The sequence below is a fragment of the Xiphophorus hellerii genome, chromosome 4, assembly GCF_003331165.1.
Source record: "Xiphophorus hellerii strain 12219 chromosome 4, Xiphophorus_hellerii-4.1, whole genome shotgun sequence".
NCBI classification, from domain to species: domain Eukaryota; kingdom Metazoa; phylum Chordata; class Actinopteri; order Cyprinodontiformes; family Poeciliidae; genus Xiphophorus; species Xiphophorus hellerii.
Genome location: NC_045675.1, coordinates 28,169,597 through 28,193,562, shown reverse-complemented (window position 1 = coordinate 28,193,562; position 23,966 = coordinate 28,169,597). Strand labels below are relative to the sequence as shown.

Genomic DNA, 23,966 nt, shown 5'->3' with positions numbered 1-23,966 from the left:
AGACACAGGTCCAGTTTCAAGGTGTTAAATTACAAAGTGATATTTCTTTTGAACTATTTGATATACAAAGCATTTTTATTACAACTGAATGTGACGTAGTTACTTGATTGTGCTATAAAGTGGCATTATGTGACTGGAAAACACATAACACCGCCACTTTGATTTGTCTCTTGAAATATCTAAAGAGAAGAAGAAGAAACACACCGAGGTTTGTGGTGAAAACGTGAGAAAACGTTCAACGGGTGTGAATATTTTTGGAAAACCCATTGGTGTGACAGTTACAGATACAAGCAATGCATCTATGCTTTTCCTCCCGAGTGCAGTGAACAGCACACAACGCAGAGGTGTTTGGAAAACTAACTAGTCCGTCGGCGGGCGGGGGAGCGAGGTGGGGCTCTGAGGGTCTCTCTCAGCTTTTGTCGCAGCATATGCAATCCCCGTCATCTGTTAGCGGAGCGAATGACTGGAGAAACATTCTGGTTATTTAGATTCGACGCTGTTGGGCACGGCTCTGATAATGCCACGGTGACACTCTCTCCGCTTGCTTTCTGCGCGGCCGTGGTCTCTCAGAGAGGCCCTGAGATGTTGCACCTGTGTGGGCGGTTATTTAGCTAGCAAGGCCCACCATCTCCTCGCGCCGCTCAGACTGCGATTACCATCTGCTTCATCGCTCAGGACCGTCCACTGTTTGCATCTCTCTCTCTCTATCTCTCTCTTTGACTCACATAAATGGCCACACAAAAACCTAATAAAAAAAAAAAAAAAAAAAGATCTATTACCCCGCTCACGCTCTCATGGGGCAATCATGACTAATACAGTGTTTATCATGCCCATTACCCTACAGACAAATGGAAGAGCCCTGTGATGAGTTCAGAGTTTATGGCCACTTTTTTGTTTCTCAGGACGAGAGAGAGATGGATTGCACAATGACTATAATGTGAAACAGGCAATCTTTTAAATGGAAAAAAAAAAAGCTTACATCTGGGGAAGAATTGGCCTCAGCTGGCAGGGACTTGTTCTGTAATCAAGTACAATTTGGTTCTGAATCTGCACGCAGAGCCAGCGCTGAGGTCATCAGTGAGACTTGCGTAACAAGTCCAGGAGGGAGAGAGAGAGAGAAAATAAAGAGGAGAAACATGAATTTGAGTCAGCATCACAGTTTTTTAATGTTGTTGTTAGAATCCCATTAGCTGGAATCGCGTTAGAGACGCCATCCGTCTCCGTGAGCATTTAGGAGAAGTCGGCGTTGATTAAATGATCCGCAGTCGTTTTTATTTCGGAAGTTCTCGCTGTTTGTTACGATGAAGGGTTTTTAATTTGCTGTTTGCTCCAGACAGAGTTACACTCCATTGTCTTTTTTTTCCCATTTCCTGTTTGTTTTTACTCTTTTTTTTTTTGCTGGGGTGTAACTGCATTACTTCATCGGTTCTCCAAAGGCCGGCTTTCCAGGGATGCACGAGCAGGGCGTGTCGGGCTTCATGATCTTCACATGTTCCTTCTCAAAAACACTAAGAGTTATGTAAGAACTTGTGCAAAAAAAAAAAAGAAAAGAAAGGATTTTAATATGAAAAATGTCCAGTTACAAGAAATGTCACCAACGGAAGTGAGACTTTTGGGACCTGACGCAAAACAATACGTGCGGAAGATAACAAAAACTGCCCATCAGCCACCAACTCATTATCCCTAATGTGAAACATGGTGGTGGCTGTGTCATGCAGCAGAGAGGCTTTGCTTCAGCAGCAACAGGGAAGCTGGTGAGGGTTCATGGGAAGACGAATGATGCTAATTGTGAGGAAAAAAGACCTATAACTGGGGTTGAGGTTCACCATCCAACAGGAAAACCAACCTAAACATACAGCCAGAGTTACAATGGAGTGATGTAGATTGGAGACAAAAGGTGTTAGAATGACCTAGTCAAAGTTTAGACCCAAACATAATTGAGACATTGTGGCATGAGTTGGAAACTTGATGTGACAAGTCAATACCAATGCACCCAATGCTTTTCTTCCTATCACAATTTTCCAAAACTTCTTCTTCCATCGGGATTGATTCTCAATTCAGATTTTTTTCCCACATATGCAAGTAGCTCATGTCAGGTCTTTTGGGGGATGTAAAGGTTGACATTGGGCCGCTCAGACTGTGGCGAAAAAGACGTCGGATATAGTAAAAAAAGAGCAAAAAAGCAGATTCGGGTCACATTTGCTTGCTGTGTAAACAGAGCTGTAAAATCCCACTAAATTATATCAGTATATTGTAACGCAGTATTGTGGTCATTGCACAAAAGAAAGTAGTCGAAAATTTACCACAAAAAACGTTGAAATTCTGAGATTAATCTCAGAAATCTTCTAGAAAAAAAGTGCAAATTTCTTACGTCGTCATAATAAATCAAGTTTTGTGTTTGGGACACAAAGAAACAGGGAAACGTTCATTGGCATTTCAAAAAGATGTAATCATTGTTGCTGTCCACCGGCCCAGAACCTTGTCAATATCAGGTCGGATGATGATGGTGAGGTTTTGTTCAGCATTGTAAATGTTTCAAAACTTGAACATCTTCATCGACTATTAAGCAAACAACACTCGAATGTCACCGAACGGGGAACCCGAAAAGAAAAACATAGAAACTGTTGGATACCAAACCCTCTGCAGTTAAACTGGGCCGAGAGTTCAACCCCATGTGCATCGTGAATAATCCTGCAACAAACCTAACGCTGAGGATTTGTTGTTCGAACAGAAAAAAAAAAAAATCAACCTGATGATTCTCATGAATTGCTAAACAGCACAGGTCCAAACCTGTGAGCCGACAGAAAAACAGAGATGAACTTTAGCAACCTACTGGTTGGGTTTTTCTGCAAGCTGTACGTCTTCAGACAGCCATGACTCACCAGGTTGTGTTTCTCAATGTTTTTCAAAGTTTTCGTGGCACATCCAGTTTTCTGCTTGTTTTGGAGTTAAGATGAAAATCTTTACGAACACAGTAACGGACGCTGGCTGAGCGCCACGGAGCAGGAGTGCTACACCTGACAGACAAGACACCGGCGGGTCGCTGAAGCTTTTGTTTTTTGTGAATGTTTCTTGATGTTGTCCCTTCATTTTCAAGTTATCTCCATTTAGATGGATCTTGCCTGATTCATATTTAAATAACACAGACTATAGATGAAATAAAATCTTGTTTTTTTTATATGAACTCAGAAGGTTCCTTTATTTGTTTACATCAAATCCTGTCCTGTTGTGCGTATATTTTGGTGATCTATTTCATCAAATGTAACTTACACAGTTTTACATTTGAGAGATGAAAACATTAAACAAGCCTTAAAACAGAATTAAAATTGTTGTTTTTCAACTTGCATTGCAAAAACACAAAATCTTACCAAGAATCTTTGGTCTAGTTTTTGGTACAACCATGTTAACACACTTGAAATAACACAAAACTAACTTACATGTACGTTCATAGCAAGAAAAATTAGCTTTTTAAAGTAAATAATTCCTTAATATTGACAAGATAAAAGTACTAGTTCCACTGGCAGATTGTTTAACTTATACCAAGACATTTTTCCCATGTTATCAGTGAAATAGTCTGCCGGTGGAAATAGTATTTCTTTTTTCATCAATATTAGGGATTTACTGACTTAAAACAAGCTCCTAATTCTTGCTGAAAAGTTACTTGTGAATTAGTTTTGTCTTATTTGAAGTGTACCACAATATTTGCAGTAGAAACTATAAACCCCAAAAGTAGTCGGTAACACTTTGTGTTTTTGCAGTGTCTAATTCAAAGCAAATATCCTAAAATATTTATTGCTCAAATAAGCTCATTCATCTTGTGTTGCTTTTGTTTTTTGTTCACCTGGATCAAAGATAAAAATGACTCCCAGGGTTGTAAAGGCTGCCAGTGTAGGTGGGCCGCCATGTCCGGGTGTGTATGCAGGAGCTCCATAATCTTTCCGTTTTCAGATGGGGGATAAATGCCACACCTCTGCATTTGGTTGAAAAAAAAAGAAAAAAAGAAAAAGAACGAGCACAAAGCTTGTAGATCCAGTGGAAGGGAGGATGTGAGGGATGCACCTGTTTGGACTTTCTCTGTCCTGCTTGAAATGGGGGCATTTTGTTGCCTCGGGGCGAAGAGGCCAGCACAGGTGCTGGCTGTGCTTGATGTAGACGGTCCAACACGGGGAAATCCACCCACCTGTATCCATCCTGCATTTTTTTTTTTTGAAGACTCCCCCACTTCTTTGAATCTACAGTGTTTCCCCCCCCAGCAGACATAAAGGACGAAGGTTTGGCACATGACAGAGAAGATGGAGACTTGAACTTTAGAGCGAGGATGTTAACCCAAGGCTGTCCTTAGCGACTATGAATTAGAGTTGCTCAGAGCTCATGGATTATAAATCTCTCTCGGTCAAAATGGCAATTGGGTTTGATTACAGCATGAAAAATGTATTTTTCACATGTACTCTAAGCTAAATTTAAAGGGGCACTATGTGTTTCCCAGCCACATAGTGCCAGATGTTTGCATGGCTGAATGGTTGCCATAGGAGATTCAAAATTGTCTCAAACATAAATGCATAAAAGAGTCAATGCAACACTGCAGATATGGTTTTGATGACAGAATAACACAATAATATCATCTAAAGCTCAAAAAAGTTGATTTTAAATAATACTATGCCATTAAACGATAAATAACATAAGATCTATTAGTATATATCTATATGAAATTGCACTTATCTTAAAGAAAAATTACCTCTAACAATTAGGTGCCATAACCAGTTATGACGATATGAGGGAATTATATTTTCACACATAAGTTAGTTGGGACACCATTTCCCCCTCAGGGGGGCAGTATTACGTAAACCCTGGTAAAAACGTTGTTAAAGGGTTAATAGAGGAGCCATGTTGTGATGACTTCCTGAAGCTTCAGAAAGAGCAGGAGGTTCTTAAAGAGACAGAGTCATGGCGTTAAATTACAAAGTCAAATTTCTTTTAAGTCATATTTGATAAATGCAGTATAAATATGTACAACATTTTTATAACAACTGAAGATAACACAGTTCCTTGATTGCGCTATTAAATGGCACTATGTGCATGAAAGATAAATAATACTGTCCCTTTAAGACATTAAATCACATTTTAAAACCTACATTTTGCATCTACTCCGCTCATAATTGAGTGACAAACAGAAAAAAAATACGTAAGGGGCAAATGCATGTTCACAACACCATATCCATGACAACACATCCTTGTCTCTTTCTCTCACATACCTGGAAAACAGTTTGGACAACACAAAAAAACATGCATTTATTCTTTTCAGTGAAGTGACAGTAAAAGACTGCAGCTTGGTGGTAACGCCTCAGTAAGTCACTTACCCAGAACTGAGAGTGGATTTCCTTCCCAGTCTTTACTACGTAATAAGTCAGAACAAGACGGAAACTCACGCGAGTCACTCTGTCACTCATATCATGTGGTATATTACTGCGAAACATGTCTGTCATGTAGTTTCCCGCATGCTTTCACGCACCAATTAAGACCAGTCAGTCAAAGGTTTCCTCTTATCCCGTGTTCTTCCGCACATCCTGCTACCACAAAGTCACTTAAACTCTCAAAGACCTGATCGTAGTGCATCACGAGAGAGAAGTAAAAAAAAAGAGAGAAAAACAAGTCCTCCAGGCCTTGTTGGTCACAATTCCCTGACTTTACTGTGTCCACTGGTAGGCTATCACTCTTACCTCAAAGGTACTCTGAGTTGTTTTTGATTTTTTCTTTTTTAGAAGTGGTTTTAGGAGAAGTGAGATTGAGCATTTGATCAGAGAGGCTGTGTGAGGTCACAGCTCTTTAAACGTCACTTTAGCTGTTTTAGGTGAGCTGTGCTCACATTTATGACTATTTGACTGCTTCTGTAGAGGGGTGGAAAAACAAGTTATTAGTGAATAAAAACCAAGAAGTAGAAAAATAGGTACCCCAACATTATTTTTCATTTTGTATTTTTAATTTTTGTAATACGTTAGTTTTGTTTCATTTCGTCCGTGCAATTCCGCGCGCGCGGCCGCTAGGGACGCTGTCGCGTTGGTGGTATAGAAAGGACTGAGCACACAAAAAGAATAAATCTTCCTGTTATGCTGGCGAAAGCTTAACGTGTGTGCCTCATCTTTTCTATACCACAGGTTGGTAAAATGTATTTTTATACATATATATTGATGACCTTCGGGAGTTAAAGAGCTCATTGAATCGGTTGTTGACTAGTGAGTCATTTTGTCCGGTTTGTGTTGAGTATTGTGTGGAAAACGGGACACAGTTCTGGAGGTTGGGGTATGCTAATGCTAGCGGACTTTGGTTTCTATGTATTAAGCTAGCTGAGAAACGGCTAAAGTACTACCAATTTCATATTGAACTGGTTTGATGCATTTTGTTTCTTTCCAGTGTTGTATCTATTTATCTGGCAGATAAGGTACAGTTGTAAGATAAGATGCTTGGACATTAAAGTGTGTTTTACCTATGCAGAATAGGTCGTGAAGGCTATTAAAATATCGAAAAGCAAATTCATGCACTGTTATTTGAATTGTTAAAAAAACAAATATTTGAAAATATGTTCATTACACAAGAAGAATAAATCTTCCTGTTATGCTGGCGAAAGCTTAACGTGCGTGCCTCATCTTTTCCATACCACAGCACCACACGTTGAGGGAAGACCATCACATACATTACCCTCAGCCCTCCAAGGTTGCGGGGTAACACTTCAAATTGTAACACGATGGGTAATATTTACCACGTTAGCATCAGAATTGCAAAGCTCATCTAGCTAGGCGGTTTTACGTTAGCACTAGTGCTGTCACTAAGCTAGTTAAAATGGGACAAAAAAATCTACATTTTTGTTATAATGGTAAAAAATTTATTAAATTTTTACTAAGTTAATCATTTCAGTCATAATACAACTAATATAAGCCATGCTACAGAACAAAAAATAGACAAAAGAAAAAAAACCTAATGCTAGAATTTAGCCATTGTTGAAACTTGTACTTAAAACCATGTTGAACCCTGTAAATTCTAGACACTAACAGGTACCATAGAATTGCACAAAAATACATGAGGGACGTACAAAGCCTTGTGCCAGAAGCCCATTAAAATGCTGTCTACATTGTTTTAAACTGTGTGATTGTGAGCGTGAGTGGCAACAGGTATTTTGTTCCATATAACACAGTAGGAGTTTAACAGGTAAATCTTCTATGGATTCAAACTCGACTAAAAACCCACCTGTTTAGAATTGTATTTGAAACGTAATCAATTACAAATTTATTGATGGAACTTGACTTAGTGTCGTGTTTTGATTGTTGACTCTATGTTGCTTTGTGTTTCTGTGCTTGATATGATGTAAAGCACTTTGAAATGCCTTGCTGCTGAAATGTGCTATACAGATAAAAATTTGATTTGATTTTTGAATTTAAATAAAAAATAATTGTAATGGGTAATATTTTAAACCCTCCAAATGCCTTTTTTTATGGTATATTTGATGGCATCTTGTTTGCTTTGGTGATGGTAAACGGGCAAAAGCAGAAACGCTGCGGCTGCTAAATCGTCCCTCTGATTCACCGTAGAGAGCAGGAGTTGTCAGAAATCAAAGTGGATGGAAGTGACTGCAGAACACCGGATGTGATCAATGTCTCTGGACAAAGAGTGTGCTTAATGTCATGAATTACCTCATATCCTTCATGGGCAGGGTTGGGCTGGGCCGGGCCCGGCGCTGATGACTCTGTCACTTCTCAGCAAGGTCAGGACTCATCGGTGGGAGGGTGCGTTTGTTGTCTGCTCTCTCCTGGCTCTCCTCCTGCTTCTCTTTGCTCCTTCCCTCTCGGATGCGTCAGTCCATCAGTGATTGATGTCTTCCCGCAGGACTCGACTCATCTTTCACCTGGAGCCTGTCTCACAGCTGCTCGGCGAGCTCGGCGCCAGGCCGCCACGTTGAGCTGTGTGGTTTTTCTTTTTTGTGTGTTTTTTTTCTGAAAGTCCAAAACCTGATTCATCTGCATCCAGTGTTTTCCTTTCTACTGAATTTCTTCCTCTGTATGTTTGTTTCCTTTGTTACGGGGAGAGGGAAGGTTTCGGAGTGACGGATCAGTCCAGATGCTATTTTGTATGAGAATCGGTGCTTTCATTCGGCGTGCCCCACCCTTTATTGCCGCTCCCCGGAGCACAGGAATTAAAAAAAAGCTACTTTTTAGCTGCAGAGGCTGTAATTCCATGTTGTCAGGGCCCATTGTACTGCAGGAGCTGCATCTGCTCTCGCCCTCCATTGTCTATTGTCGATGTGGGAGCAGCAGCCTCAACGGGCACAATTATGCATCTTTGCAAACAAGCGAAACTGCATCCCACTGCTACCAATGGATCAGCGTTCTCTGAAAGCCAAAGGTGAGGGAAGACTGCATAAATACGTTTATCTTCCTTAGCAACAGACCTGGGAGCTTTTCCCGCTAACACTCAGTGCCCACGGTGACACGTTCGTGGAAAACGAGCGGGTCCACATACCTTCGGCACCGGCTTAGCAGCGGCATCTCTCCGCTTGTTTGGCCTTGGCTCTTGGTTGGAAGCGGAGATTATGCTTGCAGACAGTTTTTCTCCTTCAAGCACAACAGGGTCTGCAGAGACACCAGCACAGATTCTGGATTGGCCTGTGTCTTTGAATTAACAGAAGCAACAAAGAAGTCATTTGGGGGACAGCAGGCTGTAAAATGTTTTAGTCTGAAACGGCGAAACATTGTCATTACGAAATGGCTGAGATCTGGGAAATTTAAATTTCATTATATTCAAATTTGAACATGACACTGCAGTGCCCTCTAAAGTATTCACACCCCTTGAAATGTTCCTGCATTTCCAAATTTAAGTCATGGATGAACACAGGATTTTGAAGTGGAAGGAAAAGAAACCTTTTTTTTTTTGTAAACATTTTTAACAAATTAAAATATGAAAAAATGTGGTATGCATGTAGAAATACTTAAAGAGGCAGAATTATGTATTTTCCAGCCACATAGTATAATTTTATAGCACTAGCAAGTGACTATTTTACCTTCAGTTATTGTAAAAATGATGTATATATCAAATATGACTTAATAAAATGTGACTTTGGCAAGATAAAGCCTTGAAATTGGGCCTCTGTCTCTTTAAAACTCCTGCTGTTTCTGAAACGCCACTTTCAGGAAGTCATCACAACATCGCTCCTCTATTAACTCTTTAACAACATTTCTACCAGCGTTGCACTGAGAAGTAGCTCGTATAATGAGCTCAGCAGATACACGGTTCCACCAGGTGTTTGCTAATTGCTGCTGGCTAGTCTGAAGGAACTGAGCGGGAAAGTGGAGGGCTGCTCTGTGAGGCGGAAGCTCCGAAACTTGGAAACTGCAGCTCCGAGAAGGCCGCCTTCAAAAGGATTTGTACCTCGACTACCTCATGTGTGGTGAGGTAGTTTTACTGTAGTTTTATTAAATTGCCTTATTATTAAACAGAACTCTAGTTTGGTTCTGTCATTCTGTTTAAGTCACTCCAAGAAAGTGTCCAATTCCCGATGAAAAGGAAATACACTCAGCAAACTTGAAAGTTGAGATAACTATAGAAGAATGAAGCTTTCTCGAGAGTGACTTAGAATTAAAAATGTGACTTTCCTTTCTGGAACTCATCAAAAGACACGTGTCAGAGCTCTAGGCAGCCGGTGGTCCTGAATCCAACGCTTCCTGGAAAAATGGCCCAATCCTCCCGGTCCGGTCGGGAGGAAATGTTCTCCTGGGGCCGCTCTCAGTTCTCAGAAACTTGTAAGCCAAACAGATAAGTGAATCGCTGCAGCACAGCTTCACACTCCCACAGCACATGTCCTTCCGATGTTCTGTTTTCAATTCACGTCCCACCTTTAGCTTCAGAGTGTGGCTCTTCTCAGGGAGTTGTGGGAAAGGAGGTGAAATGCGTCCCAAAGGATCGCTCCGGCTCTCCTGTCGGCCAGTTTCGCAATCTGCAGAGTCCCAGTGGACAATGTTGCAGCTGATTTTATAAGTTGGCTAAAATGTTGCAATGCCCGATGCCTGAGTGTAATATGTTTGTATATGCTTTTTTTTTGTGCCTCACCGTTTGACGAAAAATTGGAACAAAAATGTATGACATCAGAATATGGAGCCTTGCAAAACAGAATCATGCCCTTTGAACTTTTTTTGTATTTGGTAAAATTACAGCCTTACAATTGTTGTTCGATCTCTCATCCAACAATGGAAGGAATGTGGCACAATGTAACCCTACCAAGACGTCGTCGTTCACATAAAGTGGTAACTGTATTGTGAGACAAGGGTTAACTGAGGTCCACACACAGCAGGCGTTCAAATATCAAAATACGAAGCCAGTTTGCATAATTATTTCGTCAATGGAAACGCAGCTAGTGGCAAAAGAAAAGACTTGAGAACAGAAGAATCTGACAAGGAGTATCCGACGTGGAACATCATGGCGGCATGTAGAGGTTGTGACTGGAGGAACTTTGGAAGAATGGTTAAAATGGCAACGCTGGAAAATAAACAGAAAGGATCCCAAAGCAGAGCAGAAATAAACAGGGTCAAGACTAAAGAATGAACCGATACAGAACAACAACAGACGCAAATTCAAACTCCAGTAGGTCATGGTCAGGGTCTGTTGACATGGGCTGTACTATAAGGGAACTCATCATTTTAGAAAGAGTTAATAGTAAGTTTGCATCCACTTTAATAAGATTAGCGACAGCGTTAACGCTAAAGTAAAGCAATGAGGTCTGACCCAATCAAAACCTGTTTAGTTTTTCACTTCCTTTGAACGTGGAGAACAAATCAGATGAGCAATAATATCATATTCCTGAGAATTTCATTAATTTATTAATGAACTCTTTCACTGAAGTGCCTTTAAGCTCTTCTTGTTGTGACTTTTTTACACTTATGTTATTCGGTATATTTGCATGATAAGTGACTGATTTACAATTATATGTTAAGCATAATTTACATGATGATTATTATTAATTGTATTGAACATGATTGTATATAATTACAAAGGTGAAGTGAAATATATTTAAGTGCAAGACATGATTTATTTGAATAGAGGAAGTCTTTTATTTTGAAGAATGCTTAAGGATCTGTTACTGTTTGTCACTATCTTGCTTTGTTGACTTTTGATTGCTATTGGTTACGAACAGCTGTTGCTCGTTATCAGCTGACGCCGTTCTTTTTCTCTTCAATAAATACTGAACAGAAAGGTTCAGTAAAAGAAATACGAGCCTCCGTCTTGTTTGAGAAGAAGCTTTACTCCGTAACATTTTGGTGCCGAAACCCGGGAATAAGGATTTTTTTGATTTTTCTGAACGAAGTGAAGCTAAGGCTCAGTTTAGCAGCCAACATGACGGAAGGACTGGAGCGGTTAAAGAGGAAACGGTCGACTATCCGAACAGCAACAACGAAGCTGTTAACTCGACTAGAGGATGAGGTGGGCAAAGAGAGTCCAGATACGGATAGACTGCGTGAGTTCCTGGCAGTTTTATCTTCTAAGGAAGAAATTTTATTGGATTTGGACAAGAGCATAGAAGATGAAACGTCAATTGAAGACTTGGACACTGAGATAACGAACTCACAGGATTACACGGACCGGATTCTCGTTTGGAAGGTTCGCACCACCAACGTTATTGGATTGCAGGAGACCGCTACAGACACCCTGAGAGCGCGTGTGAGTGACGTAAACAACGGCTCATTTTCATCACAATCCAAACAGACGGTTAAACTGCCCAAACTAACGATAATCAAGTATGATGGAGAAATAAGCCAATGGCAGGAATTCTGGTCACAGTATGAATCAGCCATTCACAGAAATGATGGACTATGTAAGACGGACAAGTTCACTTACCTGAGATCTTACCTGACTGGAGCAGCTGCTCGGACTATTGCAGGACTGACAATGACAGATGTCAACTATGATGCTGCAATAGAGTTACTCCAGAATCGTTTTGGAAGGAAGGATATTGTGATAAGTGCTCATATGTCTAAATTGCTGAACTTGACACCTGTGAGAAGATCATCTGATGTTGCAGCTTTGAGGCACATTTATGATGAATGCGAGATCCAGATACGGAGCTTGGAGTCTCTTGGAGTGCAAAGTGATACTTACGGCTGTCTCCTATGTCCAGTGTTGCTACAGCTTATTCCAGAAGACATAGCACTTGCTTATACACGGCAACAAAACTCAACTAATGAATGGAAAGTCCCAGAATTGATTCAGTTTCTGCAAAATGAAGTGCAAAGCAGAGAACGGGCGCTTCTGCTGACCAGACCAGGCCACACATTGAAGAGCCCGAGCCCACAACACAAGCATGTGGGTAAGCCATCCTATGCCTGTGATCAACCCAGAAAGTGGAGCATCCCATCAGCGACTGCTTTGCACACAGCCAGCGTCGTGCCACAAACTTGTGTGTTTTGTGACGGTAATGACCATAAACCAGAGAACTGTCCTGGTTTTACAGTAAGTGCACGCAGGGAGAAACTGAAAAGGCTTGGACGGTGTTTTGTCTGCCTGGGCCCGAAACATATTGCGAAATACTGCAGATTGAAGATTTTGTGCAGACAGTGCAATCGAAAACACCACTTGTCAGTTTGTGAACAATCTGAAGCTAAACCAGAAGTCGACAGTACCAGCAATAGTGGAAATGCAGAGGCTGTGTTGTCTTCGGTGACCAGCTCAGTCAAAGTGAAGACAAATACTCAGAACACAGTATTGCTCCAAACGGTTAAGGCATGGGCTGTAGGACCAAAGGAGAGAAAAATATCTCGCTGTCTGTTAGATGGAGGTAGCCAGCGTAGTTTTGTTCACAGAGACATTGTCCGAGCCCTAGGACTGCCAGTTGTGAGGCAAGAGACACTAAACCTCCATGTTTTTGGTTCCACTAGTCCTGTAGTAGAGAAACGCAACATAGTGAGAGTTCAACTTGAAAATGTGTGGAACACTGAACGGAAAATTGAAATAGATGCTGTAGAGACCCCCGAGGTGTGCACTGCTGTAATAAAGGTACCAACTGAGCCCATTCAAGCAGAGATTAAGAAAAGAGGACTGCAGCTTGGAGACACTAGAGGGTGCTAATGAACAAGAGCTGCAGATGTTAATTGGAGCAGATTACTACTGGCAGGCTGTTACTGGAAAGGTCCAAAGGGTTACAGATTCATTAGTGGCAGTTGAAACCCTTTTTGGATGGGCTTTACAGGGACCAGTGACTACCTCCAGTGTTACAGACACCACGTGTATGCACATTAGTTTGAACGAAGACACCCAGCTGTCTAAGCAGTTGCATGCATTCTGGGAGGTGGAGTCCCTGGGTATTGTAAACAAACAGTCAGAAAGCCCAGAGGACTCAGAAATTATGCAACGTTTTGAACAAACAACAACATTTGAAGACGGAAGGTACCAAGTTGAGTTACCCTGGCAATGTGACAAAGACCAGCTTCCAGACAACTTCAGGGTAGCGAAGAAACGCTTTGAGAATCTAACAAGAAGGCTGAAGACTGATGTAAATTTATTTGCCAGATACAACGATGTAATAGAAGACTATCTTCAAAATGGTATCTGTGAGGAGGTTGCAGATGGAAAACCAGAAATGGATCAACAGACTGTGAAATATTATATGCCTCATCATGCTGTAATAAGAGAAGAAAAGGCCACAACCAAACTTCGAGTGGTATTTGATGCATCCTCACATGAGGCAAACAGTCCATCCCTCAACGACTGTCTGTACACTGGACCTAACCTGAACCCAAACCTGCTAGATGTGCTCATAAAGTTCAGATTGCACAAGATAGCATTTACTGCTGATATAACTAAGGCTTTTCTTCAAATCTCACTAGCAGAAAAGGACAGAGATGCTGTCAGGTTCTTGTGGATGCACAGACCTTTAGCTGAGGACTGGAAAAATGAGGTGCGTGTCCTGAGGATGAAAAGAATTGTTTTTGGAGTAACTCCCAGCCCATTCTTGCTTGCTGCCACCATCAGAAAACATCTCAAACAATTTGAAAGAAAACAGCCAAGGGCAGTACAGGCTCTCAGAGACTCTATGTATGTAGATGACTTTATTTCAAGCTCACCTACTGTGCAGGATGCTCTTCACATGACAACTGCAGCAAAGTACATTCTCTCTCAGGCAAGCATGAACCTCTGCAAATGGGTTACCAACTCACCTGATCTGAAAGCCATGTGGAAAGAGAATGGAGTAGAGCTCACTGGTGATACAGAGTCCAGTGGAAATGTGCTTAAAGTACTTGGACTGGTTTGGAGACCGGAACACGATGATTTTGTGTTTGATCAAAAGGGGTTAATGGACATTTTGAAAGACAGAGAAAATACAAAAAGAAGTGTACTAAGAACATCAGCCCGTATATTCGACCCTATTGGGTTTCTTACTCCTTTTACAGTCCGAGTAAAGTGCCTTTTCCAAGAGATGTGGGAAAAGGGACTGAGTTGGGATGAACCATTACCTACTGACTTAGAAAAGAAGTGGGAGCAGTGGTGTGTGGAGTTACCACTGTTACACCTGGTGTCTATTCCCAGGTGGTACCACACTGAGATCAACAAAGAGTCACACACTGTAAAGTTGCATGTCTACTGTGATGCAAGTGAAAAGGCTTACGGTGCTGTGGCATATCTTCAAGGACAAAACAACCTAGGAGAGACTATTACCAGTTTTGTGGCCTCCAAGTCACGAGTAGCACCATTAAAGAAAATGACATTACCTCGCTTGGAGCTCATGGGTGCACTTATTGGAGCAAGATTAGGAAACAGCCTCCTTAAGCCACTGAACATGGAGAAAAACCAACTCAACATGTGGACGGACTCTATGATTACGCTTCACTGGATCCGCAGCTCATCATGTCGATGGAAACCATTTGTGAGCAACAGAGTGGCAGAAATACAAGGGCTCACAAATCCAGAACTCTGGTCCCACTGTGCTGGCAAAATGAACCCTGCCGACCTTCTTACGCGGGGTTACCATGCTCGGAGCCTTATTGAGAGCCAGCTGTGGTGGAAGGGACCCACTTCACTGTCTACAGATGAGAAGGAGCTGAATATTTGTAATGACTATGTATTGGATGAAGTGAATGCAGAGCTGAGGGCTGGGTATGAGACTGTCGTGCAGTTCACTGGCACCGAGCAAACTGAACCTCTGTTAAACTTAGAAAAGTACAGCAAGCTTAAGACCACGTTAAGAATCACTGCATGGGTAAAGCGGTTTGTTAGTAACACAAGATCTTGTCTGAAGGTTCAGGGAGAGTTAAGTACAGAAGAACTTGGTGCAGCTGAAATGTACTGGATTAAGGCAACACAAGAGAGTTGTTTCAGTTCTGAAATATCGCAGTTAAGGTCAAACCAAAATGTGAAGGTAGATTCAAAAATCAAAGATTTGAAACCATTCTTAGATGAAAATGGTCTAATAAGTGTTGGGGGAAGACTGCAGAATTCAGATCTTAGTTTCAGAGAACAACACCCTTGGATACTACCGACAAATCACAAGTATTCTGAACTATTAGTTCAGTCATGTCACGAAAGAGTGATGCATTCTGGTGTAAGAGACACATTAACTCAAGTTAGAGAACAATATTGGATTTTGAGAGGCAGACAGCTTGTAAGAAACATTGTTTCAAAATGTTACATTTGCAAAAAACTAAAGGTTAAGGCAGCACAACAGATTACTGCTCCCTTACCTCGAGACAGAGTAATAGAATCACCTCCCTTTGAAGTTACTGGTGTAGATTTTGCTGGACCCTTATATGTTAAAACTAAGGACGGGTCTGTAAAATCATATATAGCACTGTTTACATGTGCAGTGACAAGAGCAGTACACTTAGAGTTGGTCTCAGATCAGACTACAGAGAATTTCTTATTGGCCTTAAAGAGATTCATTGCAAGACGAGGTCTATGTAGGGTCATTTACTCTGACAACGCTAGAACATTCAAAAGAGCTGACAAAGATTTAAAAGAGTTATGGCAAAATATCTTAGGATCGACACTCACAGAGTTTTTCACTGACAAGGGAATCACATGGAAGTTTATCGCTGAGCGAGCAGCTTGGTGGGGGGGATTCTGGGAAAGGCTTGTGAGATCTGTAAAAACATGCTTAAGAAAGGTACTGGGGAAAGCATCTTTGAGTTTTGAGGAGCTCACAACTGTTCTTACTGAAGTTGAGGCAGTTTTGAACTCTAGGCCTCTGTCCTATGTAACTAGTGATGCATTAGAGCCCCAGCCACTTACCCCATCTCATTTCCTAGTTGGTAAACGCTTAACTTCCTTGCCACCAAAGATTAGTCCTTCACCTCACCTAAATCAGGTTCTCACTGCTAACCGCGAACAGCTAGGTAGGAGGTGGAAATACCAACAGAAACTTTTGATAGGCCTTTGCAAACGCTGGCGCAGAGATTATTTGATGGACTTGAAATCAGCCCACAGGGTGAACAGTCGTACTCCAACACTACTTAAAGTAGGAGATGTAGTTCTTTTGGGGGAGGACAATACACCCAGACAGACATGGAAAATGGGTAGAATTGTAGAGGTCTTTCCAGGCAGGGATGGTCTCATACGTTCATGCAATGTTGTTGTGACTTTTTTACACTTATGTTATTCGGTATATTTGCATGATAAGTGACTGATTTACAATTATATGTTAAGCATAATTTACATGATGATTATTATTAATTGTATTGAACATGATTGTATATAATTACAAAGGTGAAGTGAAATATATTTAAGTGCAAGACATGATTTATTTGAATAGAGGAAGTCTTTTATTTTGAAGAATGCTTAAGGATCTGTTACTGTTTGTCACTATCTTGCTTTGTTGACTTTTGATTGCTATTGGTTACGAACAGCTGTTGCTCGTTATCAGCTGACGCCGTTCTTTTTCTCTTCAATAAATACTGAACAGAAAGGTTCAGTAAAAGAAATACGAGCCTCCGTCTTGTTTGAGAAGAAGCTTTACTCCGTAACACTTCTAGATGTTATAAACAGAATTTTTAGCTATAGATGTTGATTTGAAATCTACACCCAAACGAAATGTACAGTTTTGGTGACAGTTTTAACAAACATGGGAAAACCCCCCCATATTTTTGTTAAAAGTTACACATTGCACCTTTAAAGGCCCCGCCTGATATTGTCCCCACAACTAAGAGAAAAACACTAACCATCAACGGAATGAGAACAGTGAATTCTTCGTGGCGGCTGAATAGCCTCTTCCTTCTTGTTTGTCAGTGAAGAGGGCCCGTGTGTGAAGAAAAGCCACAGAAGGGAAAACGAGTTCAGATTTTCCGGCCCTTTTTAACCAAAGAGGAATTAATCAGCACTCAAAATTGATCCGTTCAGTCACTCTCTCATTTAAAAGCGGTCGATTCGTGCCCCTCTGCGGCCCCGCTGAACTGTGTAAAGTGCTCCGCGCCTACGACAATATTAGCTGTCACCGAAAGGAATGCTTTCGTCAGCTTCCCCCTCTCCTCCCCTCACGCCTCCCGTTTCCCTCATGTTCCCATCATGCCATCAGTCTTGCGGATGGCGGGCTGCCAAGCTGATTAATTGGCTGGCTGGTCGGTTGGCCGGCTTTCTGAAGAGGGACGGCGCAGGCTGCGCTCGCTGCCGCTTTCAGGAATGAATGTGCTGTTTAGCTGACCTCTGACCCAGGCGATCGGCCGGCCGGTGTGCCGGCGGATTGATTCGGGCCGCTACGTCGACGAGCGTTTGAAATAACGAGGCGTTCTGCGGCTTGCTCGTCTTCCATACGTCTCCTGAAAAATGGAGATCTACGTGTTCAAGCTTTTGAAATGAAATTTGACGTGGAACTGTTATTGGTGAATAAATGCCCAGAAAAAAAAGAGTGTGAAACAAACTGTAGCTTCAGGCAAATATGTCGATAAACATTTGGTTTTTCCATGAAGGTAAATTTGGATCTGTGAGTCTAACAGGTCGTAGGTAAATTCACTAAATACATCTTATATTACCGTGTCCTTTTCAATCATATTATTATACATGCTCACGTCGTTTGTTGTTGCGGTTTCTCTGTTTTGTTTTTTCTCTCTTTCTGCAGGTTTAGAGGCAGACCTCTAGGGTGTTGACTATCTCTTTGCTGTTTTGTCTCCTCTACTCCAGTCTACTTTCCATTTAAGCATTTTCTCCTTTGTTTTTTGCCTCTGTGTGCATTGCATTTAAAAAAAAAAAACAGACGCAATTTCTATTAAAGTCTCACGCGGAAATTAAATTTGAGCGTCACGGCGAAAGCCCCGACACTTTCGTAGATGCCAATCCTGAGTGCCACACTGCCGGGACGCGATGAAGAAACAACAACAACAAAGGTCCATGTTGCCATTGATGAAATTTAACCTGTTTATTCTTTGGAACTGTGTGACTGAATGAATGATGGGAAGTAGAGCTAAATGCAGGGCAATGCTGGAAATTCACCTGTAAATGGAATCCAGAATGGCGGACGCCAATACAAGCCACACTTTTCAGACTTTTATCCGCAACACACGTCGAGAAGCGTCGTTTGTTTCCTCTGACTTCCCAGTTGCTGTGCCCTTTTTTTTTTGTATTCACATCAAATCCCAATAAAACAATGACGTAAGGGCAAAGATAAAATAAATAAACACAGGCAGTATAAATATCTGCGAGGCTTCTGTTTACAAGACTTTGACTTAAAGAGGAATCCCTTGCAAGCAGCATCAGCTCCTTATCTGTAGACGTTGTCAAGAAAACCCGAGCTCATCCCACTTCCCCATGCTGGAGATTTAAGTTTAACAGTAATAATAAATAAAGTTACCTTTAAAATGAATCACTCAAGTGACATCAAGGCCCAACAGTAGACTTAAATGTCAATAAAATAAATCTGGTTGTGTGTGTTGTTTTTGTCTCATGCAAACTTTGCTTTAATTCTACTTTTTTCTATCTAATCATAAGAAATCATAGTCAGACAGAGAGAGTCATGAAACAGGAAAAGCAGGTTTCCTGGAAAAAGAGGAAGTAAGTTTCCAGCCTGCAGATTTATAAAAATAGTTCTAGGCCTGTCGCGATAAACGATAAATCAATTAATCGTACAATAAATTAAAACTATCGACCCCATTTTAATTATCGGCATTATCGTCTCTTCCGGCCTTTTCCTCTTTCTGTTAATGACACTGAATGATAAAAGGCTCAACTCCGGTGCTCTCCACTGACTCCTCCCTTCCTCATTTCCTTAGTTTAATGCCCAGCGGACGCGACACGATCTTAGAGCTGTCAGCCGATCGGCCCATTTTCAAAACCTGATCACACATTAGTCGACAGAAATCCTAGATATATCGGTTCGATCGGGTTTGGTCCTGCCCTGTGGTGTCCAACAATGGGCACAAAATAATGGCTACAAGTCCAGTGAACTAATTTTAAAACCAGGCATTAATCAATGCTTTACTACAATCTACCTGCAATGCATGTGGCTAGTGTCAGCGTAAAGTCCTGACTGAATGAAAATCATTAGAACCTATTTACGTCACGTTAACGAAGAACAGCTGAAAAGTTACCGGTTTCGCTCCAACTCCTCCCCTTGTCATTTCTATATTCTTTGCATGTTGAATAAACATTAATGTTGTTTCCACATATCGTCCGCTGGACTTCGGGTTGCGCCGTGTCAGCTGTTTGGGATTCCCCTCCGTAATTTCCCCTCAGAAAACACGGAGGAGAATCCGAGCTTTCTGATTGGCTGCCTGTCACATTCAACAGGCTGCGTTAAGATCCCAGTCGGGGAAAATCCCTGATTTAGATCAGAGCGGCAACGATGATCTACCGTAACACACCACACAATCTTAGGAAGACCAACGTTTTAAGATTGTTGTAAGGGGAAAAATAGGAGCAAAAAATCATGTAACTATTGCATCAGGTAGTCGATGTGCCCATCTTCTCTATTTAAATCTAATTATTACTGAAGGGCAACATAGTATACAGACTTCATTAATTCGAATTCGGAATTTTGGATTTTTATAGATTACTTTCACCCATTCAACAAATTGCTGTGAAAATCCAAATCTCAATAATGTCTGGTATAGAAAACTCCATTTTACCCTGTCAAAAGCCTTTTGGGCATCTAAACTAATTAAAAGGGAGGATAATGATTTAAATTTTGTATATGACATTACATTTAATATTCTTCTAATATTGTTTGCTCCCTGCCTCCCCAGAATAAATCGCGTTTGGTCTGGTTTAATCAATTTAGCTATATATTTTTGCATTCTTTTTGCCATTATACTTGTTAGTATTTTTAAATCGTTGCATAATAAGCTCACGGGTCTATAGCCTTCACACATAGTTGGGTCTTTACCTTCTTTATAGATTACCGATATAATGGCTTCAGACCGTGATTTAGGGGGGTCCCCCTCTGTTAGTGCATAGTTGAATACCTTACATATTGCTGGCGTTAGTTCTTGGCTAAATGTTTTGTAGAATTCCCCTGGCAGTCCATCTGTCCCCGGGGATTTGTTGTTTTTGAGGTTTTTAATAACATTCATAATTTCCTGTGAAGTTATAGGTCGGGTCATTTCCAGCGACTCTTCTTCTGACAAAGTTGGGAGATTAATCTTTTTGAAAAAAGAGGATGTTACATCTTCCTGAGTGTTTTTGTCCGTATTATCATATAGTTTTTTATAGTATTCTGCGAATGCTTCAGCTATTTCTTTGGGTTGTGTTTTAGTCTGCATTGTTGAGGGGTGTTTTATTTTGGGGACATGTCTATTTATTTGGGCTTTCCTAAGTTGAAATGCAAAAAGGCGACTCGCCCTATTGCCCGACTCAGAGGTCAGTCCTGACTCGGAGGCCGGTCCCAACTCGGCCCCGAGTCAGAGGCCGGCCCCAACTCAGAGGCCGGCCCCGAGTCAGAGGCCGGACCCGAGTCAGGGGCCGGATCGGACTCAGAGGCCGGTCCCGAGTCAGAGTCCGGTCCCGAGTCAGAGGCCAGCCCCGACTCAGAGGCCGGTCCCGAGTCAGAGGCCGGTCCCGAGTCAGAGGCCGGTCCAGAGTCAGAGGCTGGACCGGACTCAGAGGCCGGTCCCGAGTCAGAGGCCGGTCCCGAGTCAGAAGCCGGTTCCGAGTCAGAGGCCGGTACCGAGTCAGAGGCCGGTCCCGAGCCAGGGGCCGGACCGGCCTCAGAAGCCGGTTCCGAGTCAGCGACAGGGCGACGCTCAACATTTGGTCCATTGTTAAAAATGTCTTGACTTTCTTCTAAATCTTCTCCACAGCAGATTGCCTGTTCAAACCACTTCCACGCCTTTCTAATATAATTTTTCTTAAAATGAATTTTTCTTGGACGTGCCAGGGTTCTTCGGAAACATTCGGTTAGTTTATAAATGACCAGCGGGTTTTCGCTTTTTATCATTTTAAACAATAACTCTTGTACTACGTCATCATTTCCGCTCAGAAGTTGAAAGATATCCTGGCCGAGTTTTGTCTCCATGTCCTCAAAAAATATAAAATCTATATCTTTTACCGCTTCCCACAGTTTTGGACCAAGCTTCTTGTGGACGGGGTCGGTGTCCTTCATTTTATAATGACCATAGCTGGATCTGTAACTTGAGATATAAATTAGTCTCCAAAATATTCTTTCCACCATATTTTTTCTTTGGGCTTCAGTTCCCCGTTTAAATCCCATTTCATTTGCGTCCTTTAAAAACTGATCTGGAGCCATTTCTGCCTGAGTGTAAGACTCACTCAGGCAATTTTCATCACTATACAAATCTTCATTGGGAAAAAATGTCCTCCTGATCTTCATTTTTGTAGTCGTAAACATTTTCTTTTTAGGAACCGGATCCTCCAAGTGGCGTTTGAATTTTCTTACAATAAATGCATGTCCTTCTGGGTAGTCAAGTAGTGCAATTAAATTAAGACCTGAAGCATAGTGGAACGCGTCCCTCGCAATACTTTGGAAAATTCGTTCGCTCAGTTCTTCTGCTACATCTGAAAGTACGTCCACGTTCATTTCCCCTGTTTTCCTTAGCAGTAAGGCCAAAAGTTTTTTGTGCTGTTCCGAAAAGACTTCCCTGACGAGTTGCATGGTGGGGCCGTCTGCCACTTTCTCTATTATTTTCCAAAGAAGCTCGCTGAGAAATTTCTTCTTCCTATAGTCTGGGGTGGTTTGCCCAGGATGAACTCTGTTAGAACAACACGTCTTTCTGACTTTGCTCCAAAAGGAGACCTTGGGTCTCACATAAACGTCGCTTTCGTTGCTCATCTTTATTCCGTCAGCTAAAGTGTCCAAATGAATTTTGTGTTGACTGACCGGAGACTCAACTGATCAGTTGGTGATGTCATGGACTATGACATCACAGAGGCATCCTTAGAAGGGCCTCGCACTGACATCATTTGAAATCAGGCTGATGACATCATTGTCAGCAGCATGGCAACTGTTGCTGGGGTACTAATAGCTCACAGTGAGCATGCGCTATGAAAATAAATAATCTGTGGGCACTAAATACATTATTCCCACAAGTCTGAACTGGAAGTGACCTGCGCAGCTTCGCCAGAACAGGTTGGGCCAGGGAACCATTGGTCCCTCCACTTTACCCCCCTACACATTTTTATTAGTGTGAATGTTGTAGGCATTCATTCACACTATTGAGTTCCACTTTCCTGGTTGCTCCGTAAATTTCGCCACGCTTCTTCTCCTGCATACTTTGTGCTATTTTCACCATTCAACTTTTATACTACTCAGCTTGCTCTCCTAATGCCGGCTGTATCTCTTGACTCCTCCCTTCCTCATTTCCTTAGTGTAATGCCCAGCGCACACAACACGATCTTAGAGCTGTCGGCCGATTGTCGGCCCATTTTCAAAACCTGACAGATCACACATTAGCCGACAGAAATCCTAGGTATATCGGTTCGATCGGGTTCGGTCCTGCCGTGCGGTGTCCAACAATGGGCACAAAATAATGGCTACAAGTCCAGTGAACTAATTTTAAAACCAGGCATTAATCAATGCTTTACTACAATCTACCTGCAATGCATGTGGCTAGTGTCAGCGTAAAGTCCTGACTGAATGAAAATCATTAGAACCTATTTACGTCACGTTAACGAAGAACAGCTGAAAAGTTACCGGTTTCGCTCCAACTCCTCCTCTTGTCATTTCTATATTCTTTGCATGTTGAATAAACATTAATGTTGTTTCCACATATCATCTCCAATGTCCGCTGGACTTCGGGTTGCGCCGTCTCAGCTGTTTGGGATTCCCCTCCTAATTTCCCCTCAGAAAACACGGAGGAGAATCTGCGCTTTCTGATTGGCTACCTGTCACATTCAACAGGCTGCGTTAAGATCCCAGTCAGAGAAAATCCCTGATTTAGATCGGAGCTGCAACGACGATCTACCGTAACACACCACACAATCTTAGGAAGACCAACGTTTTAAGATTGTTGTAAGGGGAAAAATAGGAGCAAAAAACCATGTAGTGTGAACTATTGCTTCAGGTAGTCGATGTGCCCATCTTCTCTATTTAAATCTAATTATTACTAAAGGGCAACATAATATACAGACTTCATAATCTGCCCTCTTTTGGTTGAATGCAGTATTTATTTACACTTTGGCTTTATGTTTAGTTTTTTTCCAGTACATTTTTTGTTAATGGAGACTGAGAATCCATTTTATTTTTGTTTTTGGTTTGTTGATTTTGTTTATCAGTTCCAGTGTTTAGTGTTCTTTTGAAAATAAAGTGTATCTAACTTTGGCAAGAAATCACATGCGTTATTACATCATTTTCAGTGTAAAAAGGTCTTCAAACAATATTATCGTTTATCGCAATAATGTTTGAGACAATTAATCGTTCAGCAAAATTTGCTATCGTGACAGGCCTAGTTGAGACTATTTCTTATTTCAAAGCATGAAAGTTTTAAAGAAGAAAATCTAAACATTTTGAGTAATTTGATAAAATTCAAAGTAAAATACTTATATTAATATTGGTTTACTGG

General features: G+C 41.5%; 1 protein-coding gene across 1 annotated transcript; it reads left to right on the top strand.

Annotated features, from left to right (window-relative positions):
- Positions 1 to 13,119: 13,119 nt before the first annotated feature.
- LOC116718096 (uncharacterized) lies at positions 13,120 to 16,946 on the top strand. The gene has a single exon (XM_032559765.1). The coding sequence runs from the start codon at positions 13,262 to 13,264 to the stop codon at positions 16,646 to 16,648; it is 3,387 nt and encodes a 1,128-aa protein (XP_032415656.1). The 5' UTR covers positions 13,120 to 13,261; the 3' UTR covers positions 16,649 to 16,946.
- Positions 16,947 to 23,966: the final 7,020 nt, after the last annotated feature.